The sequence below is a fragment of the Centruroides sculpturatus genome, unplaced genomic scaffold (assembly GCF_000671375.1).
Source record: "Centruroides sculpturatus isolate CEXI.00-Female unplaced genomic scaffold, Cexi_2.0 scaffold3132, whole genome shotgun sequence".
Classification (NCBI taxonomy): Eukaryota; Metazoa; Arthropoda; class Arachnida; order Scorpiones; family Buthidae; genus Centruroides; species Centruroides sculpturatus.
In genome coordinates, this window is record NW_019387224.1 from 1 (window position 1) to 7,341 (window position 7,341).

Consider the following 7,341-nt stretch of genomic DNA (forward strand, 5'->3'; position numbering starts at 1 on the left):
TCCTCAAAATTTGTACTTAAAATTAATGTTTAAAAGTTAACAGTTAATTCAAAAAAATTTTTGGTATAAATTTAGATTATTTAAAGTCAATTTATCAAATATTTCAAAAATAAAACTTAAAAACAAAATGTAATCTAGTGATTTACAGAATGTGTGCAATTTGGGGTAACTCCTGGAACATTGAAATGGGTGACAATTTTTCCTATTTTAGTGACATTTGTGTCTAGAGAAAGTTGTTAAGCTATATTTTTATGGTGTCCAAGAGTGGAATGCAAAGAAGTTTCTCTTTAGCTTAAAAAGCTGAAATGATTAAAAAAGTAAAAATGAAAGTAAGAAGATATCAAAGAGTATGGACTATTCTGTATACTAGAAACATAAAAAAATTGTAAACTTTCAAAAACAAGTAATTTAGATTTCGATATTTCAAACTTTTTGAGATTCTCTTTTGTGTTAAAATTAAAAAGATTCAACTGTACTAAAATTTTGAAGCAATTATTGCTGTGATATCTATGGAACAATTTTTTGGGACTAACATTTTCTTTATAGGATTTTTTTATTTCTAAACTAAAAATATTTATTGAATATGTTTAAAATTCCAAAATAGTTTCAAACCTTCATTAATTGAAAATCAATATTAAATTCAAAAATTGATCAAAATTTTTATTAAAAGCCTTATAAATTTAACATGAAAAATATTTTATAATCTATTATCAAAATATCTTTAGACTAATTTCATACTATGATTTCTTGAAGAATCTTTTCTGTTATATGCTGAACTTCCAAATCTTGTATGAAATTGGCGCCGTTGTTCTCCTTCTTCTAAACGCTGACGCTTATTCTTTTCTGTATTAAAAGCATTTTAAAGAAATTGTTAATTCCGACATACGCACATATTAACTATACATGCAGGAAGTTTCAAATAATAATCTACTTCATTTTATTTTAAATTTATAAGTATAAAATTTAAATGTACAATCACTTTCACCAAAAGACAAATTTAAAATCATTTATATCACATTTCTTAATGTACAGAATATTAAATAAAGAGAGAAGTACAGTAACAAGAATCTTGATCAATTCTCTTTATATGGTGATAGAATTAAAAGAAGTAACATTTATTGTTATTAAAATTTAGTTTTTGTATATTTAAAAAAAATCATTTCATTATTTTCCAATGAAAAAGTTAATTTTTGAATGAAATAAAATGACAGAAAATGTTATATGCATTTATGCTTTTTAGTTGATTAAACAAAATTAATCACAATTCCATATGCAAATGCATTCATTTGATCAAAAATGATAAAAAAATTAATTTTTTTTTCTGCATGTTTAATTTTATTTTTCAAAAATTATGATTCTGAAACAAATCAATTTACATCAACATTTCTTTTAATATTATCAAAAACTCTAGATGTGCTTATCATTCAAATTATATATATATATAATACAAACTCTGAAGTTGTGTACATTTGTTAATCCCATTCATCGTCATCTGTGTACGTAGATTCTGCCGTATTAGATGGAGGTGGTATCATATTTAGTACTCTCTCCATGGGACTGGTAGCTGGAGGTGCTGCCTGATCTTGGCCACCTTCATTCACACTGTTTGTACGGCCTAATAAAAAAAATATTCATTTTAAACTGATTTACTCCTATAATAAATCAAATTAACAGTAACTTATGTCTGTAATCTTATCAGATAATTGAATATTGAATATATTTCATGTAATTCATAAAGGGAATCAGTAAAACATGATTCCCTTTATGGTTACAATCATCAAATATTGCAAAATTTTGTTAGATAGGCGGGTGTCGTGTCTTCTTATGTAACTCAATGACCACAAGTTTCCACCAATTCCTTTTAGGAAGACTACCAGAGAAGCTCATACATTTATATGATACAATAATTAATGGAAACAATAATTTTTTTCAAAGTAGTACACAATAATAATTCTGGTGCAGTTTTTATTCAAAACTTCATATTCTGCTTGTGATTAATAATAATAATAATATGACTATTTTGTTATTGTCTTAAATAAAAATTATTGGAAAAGAGCAACAACACATGCAGCATTGTAACAACATATGTATCCAAATAATTTAATTAAGAACAATTTCGATCATTGTAAAATTATTTTCATTTGTGTTTTTATAGTGCAGTGTTTTTCAACCTGTGGATCGCAAAGCCATACACGGGGGGGATCGCGAGTAAAAGAAAAAGACAAGTGTTTGTAGGTCCTACACTACAATAAAAAAAAAAATTACAATTTCAGTGAGAAGGCTGTGCCTGTTTATTTTACAGTACAATTAGTTTTTTAATCGATATTTAAATCTCAACAGAAACAAAATTAAATATGTAGTTTTTAAAATCACTGACAGAGTTTTAATATGGCCGTGGGGGGTCGGCAAAATTTTTTTAACTTGTAAAGGGGTCGCGTATTCAAGGTTGAAAAACACTGTTATAGTGTATGTCCACTTATACTTATACAGAAACAAGAGATCTTTCCAGCATTTCAAGAGAGTATGCATATGGTGTATGCCTGTTCTAGTGTTAAAATAGTTAATCTTTTATTTCTGGATCAGTTATGTGACTCTGGATGATTCACAACAGGTTCAATACAAGCATGATAGGTGTACCAGCTCCATTCCCAGAAAGGTGTGTGTCAGTGATTTTCAGAACAGTTTGGCAACTGCTGACTAGGACAACAAAGGCCTACTCCATGGCCATCATATTTCCCAGAATTGGCCCCCTTGAATTTTTCCTGCAGGATCACCTAAAAGCACTGGTGTATAATGTTGGTGGACTGGGGAGACACATATGATAGACCTGAGAAATGGGACATCAGGAATGCTACATGCTGTTCATAATGCTAAACCTGACTATCTACATCTTTGTATTCCAACTGAAGATGGTGGTAATTTTGAACATATTCTCTAACAAAATAAAGCTCACTTGTATCCATTTTTGCATGTTGTCTTTATCCATTATAACCATAATGAGCTTAGGTTAGTGCTTATTTGTATTTTATGCTAAATTGTCTCAAATTGATTCCCTTTAGTTAGTTTAGTACTGAAACAAGCATGCACTACATACTTACTCTTATGAAATACTGGAAAGATTTTTGCTCCTGGACAATGTTTAAGTGAACACTCTGTATATTTATGTTCTAACAATTGATGATTATATTTTGTAAGTTAACAAAATCAATATTAATACATTATTGTGCAAATGCTTTAATTTTATTTAACATACAATTATTTTAATTATACGAATGGCAATAGAAAACTTATATAAGTGAAGACAGTTTTTATTTTCTGTATTCCATTTTTTGCATTAAAAAAATTACATATATACTTATGTCAAAGCAGATCCAGTACAATTCTTCCATTAATGTTGCATGTACTGTTCAAAAGTGACTTTAAAATGTTACTAAGACATTAAAAATACTTACAGTTAAATACACAAGAAATGTCATGATTATTCTTTGAGAATATCATTTTTTTTCCTTTAGGAGTGATGCAAAATATAATTTTGTAAATGATAACATTATAATAATTTTGATCTTTCAAATCTTTTTCATTTAAATTGACTCATTTTTCATAGAATACAGACCAGACTAGTTTAGATGGTAAAGATTTGAAAGATTAAAATTGTGTTTTACAGCAGATTACACTTTGTTACAATGTTGAATTTTGTGTAAAGCAAGCATTATACTTTTCACATTTCCTCAAACTGTTACCTCATTTTGAACCATGTTAAGTGGGAATTTTCAATTGTAAAAGGACAGGAGGAATGCTAATGAAGGATAGGAAAGATAAGGTTATCAACCAAGAAAAGGTTGACTGTAATATTGTCTAAGGGTGTGAAAGATTAAAGATACACTACCCCTTACCTGGTAGTTTATCTTTGTCTGTGTTACCAACATGTGCTTATATGGCATTGTTGTTGTAGCAGTTTTTCTTTAATTTTTCACACCATCCATTGATGTCATATTTTATCACCCATCAGTAGTTTACCTCATCTTTCCTATGAAGTGGATTTTCCTATAGATATTTTTGTTATATATTCACAAATAGTTAATAATTCTTCTTTGCAATTGTAAAGCATGTTTAATTTATTAAAAAAATAATTTTATGAATGTCATTTAAAATTCATTTACACAAGTCAATTAGTTTTTTGATGGTATAATTATCACAAAGGACATTTTTTTCATTTATTTCAATTATAAGTTATGTCCAATAATAAGTTTCTCAAGAGGTAGTCAAACAATGATCTTCAACACTGTCTGGCATAAACAACAGACAGTGCTTCACAGTCTTTGTTGTTAATGCAATCCTCTTTTAATATTGCCTTAAATATTAAAAGAGCTAAATACTCAAAACTACATAATATGTCATGAATGCTTTGTAAGTTAACAAATGGAACTAATCAAGCATTCATATATCATGAATGCTTGATTAGTTCCATTTTAAAATGTCAAATTCGAATTCTGTAGTTAAACCTGAAGTAGTCTTCTTACATAAGCCAAAAATATTCATTTTTCTCAATAAATTGGTTACTAGAAAAGTATTAATGGTGTTTGCTTTGTGATTCATCTTTGTTCCAACTTTAATAATTGGTTATAAAAAATCTTCACTTTGGTTTTTGTAATATTAATCACCTTGTAAAAACTAAAATAAGAATTTGATGATGATGATTAATACTCTAAGCATTATTTATAAACTAACAAAGTTTGCTCACCAGATATTCCTTTTCTTCTCATTTGTAATTTATTGAATAAATCAACCATTAAATCACCTGAACTTGCACCAGCTTTTTCTTCCTGTAAAGCAAGTAATGTCTTGAATTCAGCAAATCATATTAACTCGTAACATTTATTTTGAAATACAATTTATTAAAAATCAAAACAGATTTTTAAATGTCAAAGATAAATACTTAGAAAAAGATATATGTCCAAAAACAACAATCATTTTAGAAATTATTATGGTGGTGTACATCACCATCACAATAATAGAATACTCACTTGATACTAAGCCAAATGCAATAACTTAAAGTCAAGGCATAGCTAGTGGAAATGATTAACAGCATACAAATAGGTACTTACTTTGTTGTATCACATGTTTAAAAAGTTTCAGGCTACAGGATATGTGTTCAAGTTTTACTGCCTTTTGTAATACAATGTAAATATTGTGATTATGGTATAATGTTTCTAGAGTTGTATGTAGTGTATGTGATAAGACATTTATGAAAAAGATTACTATAATCGCATTATTGTGTTATAGTCATCTTTTCCATGAATGTCACCTTATCCACTTTCTTCAAACACTTCATTCTTAGGTGAGTTCTGTGTGGTGACTGAATTTATTATGTAGATATTATTATTACTATAACTCTGAGCATTAATGTATTAATGAAACTTAAATAATAATTCATTAAATGATAAAATGATCAGAATTGGCAACAAAGAAAAAAATTATCACAAGAAAAAAGAACGAAACTTCATATTTTCAAAAATATTTGGATTTCAATATGCAAATTGAGATGTCAGTGATAGTGAATTAGGCTTACTTGGCAGTATATTTTAAATGAAAGAAAGACATCTTGGGTCAACTGTGTCAAGTAATTAGAAAATATAAAACACACTTAAAACCAGATGCAATGTACTGTATATGTGAAAGATTACTGATGCATATGGCCATTTACATTACTTAAAATATAAAATAGTTACACAACAATGATAGTAAATCAGAATGTAAAAGAATGTAATTATTTTAAAAAATTAGAATTTAAGCAGTAAATATAATACAGTTATTAGGAATGTGGATGCTGGAAATTAGGAAACAAGATGCAGATCTCTATTTTTGTCTATTAATTTAAATTAGTAAATTTAAAAATATAATTTTTATTAGTACCTGTTTCTTTTTCTTTACTTCGATTTTTCTTTCTTTGACACTTTTTAACTTTGTTTTTCCACCTGCTTGACGTATGGATTCCAAGAGATTTGCTCTTGCATCTCCAGGATTCTTCACTGCCTCTGGAACCCCATTGACAAGTTGTTTCGATTCTTGAGGGCCTTGTGATAAATTATCATTTTCTGTAGCTTCTGTTGGAGCAGGTGGAGGTGGAGGTGGAGGAGGAGGTGGTGGTGGCGGCAGTCCTGCAGAAGGTGCATCCGGATGCATCAGTCCCCACTGGGACTGATGCATCCGGAGGAGCTGGCGGAGGTGGTGGTGGTGGGGGTGGGGGTGCCAACTGTTTGGTTACTGATGATGTTTCAAAAGAACCAAGTGGTAGAGGTGGAGGTGGATGATGCGATTCCAAGGGACTTTCTGGCACAATAGTTGGTAAATCAGGAAGAGGTAAAGAAGGTGCAATTGATGGTCCTAAATCAGCACTATAATGTACATCATCTGCTACACCTAGAATTTAAATGCAACATGCTCTTTAGAACTTATGAGGAAATACTAATTTGTTAAAGTTTATTAGGCTAGTAGATTAAAAAAAAACTATGGTTTGTACTAAAATAATTCAGATAAATTTCTTATTTTTTGTTCTAACAATTGANGGAACAAGGAGACGTGGAATTAGGGAAAATACAAGAAACAGTATAAGTAGAAGAATAAGGAACAAGTGCTTAAAAAAGATTAGAATAAAAGGAATATGGAAATGTAAGATAGAAAAGAATAGAGAATTAAAAGAGACTAGGAAGGAAGGAATCATAGAAAATTATGACTGATGATAGGAAAGAATATCAAATTTTTGAATTTTAATTACAATATCATTTTTAGATAGAATCTTTTTTCACAATTGTTACATCTCGAAGCAATTATAATTAATTTACGAGAAATATTCAGCACGATAGACATAGCTATAATGTACAGTTGGATACAAATAAGGTGTGGTTGAAAGGAAATGACCTCACTTAACTCCACCTAAACCTAAACTAATTTATATTAAACCTATACAAAATGATAGAGGAGGGAATATATTTAAAAATATTATAATAGGATATTGTACGAATTGAAAGATATAGCCTTACGATCCTAGCTCATCTATCCAATGATGTGGAAAAATATGTATTAGTGATATCTATGATACAGAAGAGTTGAGGCTAAATTGGTCTAACTTTGGACACCAACAGGGTGTGGTTCAAATGACACCATACGTCCATTACCTTCAATCTGTTCTTCAATCCCCAGCACAATTTTTTTTTCTCCACTCACACTTGCTAAATAAAGAAAGCACATTAATGACTCCATAAAACAAGGACTGATGGGAGTTGCCACCAAATTCAAGAATTAGATGAATTCTTGGTGGCAGTTGATCCTAATAGAATGGAT

General features: G+C 29.2%; 1 protein-coding gene across 1 annotated transcript; it reads right to left on the bottom strand.

Moving 5' to 3' along the window:
- Window positions 1-1,371: 1,371 nt before the first annotated feature.
- On the bottom strand, window positions 1,372-6,427 carry LOC111616286 (WASH complex subunit 1-like; the record flags this gene model as incomplete). The annotated part of the gene is made up of 4 exons (XM_023357719.1): window positions 1,372-1,615; window positions 4,742-4,823; window positions 5,914-6,162; window positions 6,194-6,427. Coding segments are annotated over 4 exons (708 nt in total), but the record flags the coding sequence as incomplete, so codon positions are not given.
- Window positions 6,428-7,341: the final 914 nt, after the last annotated feature.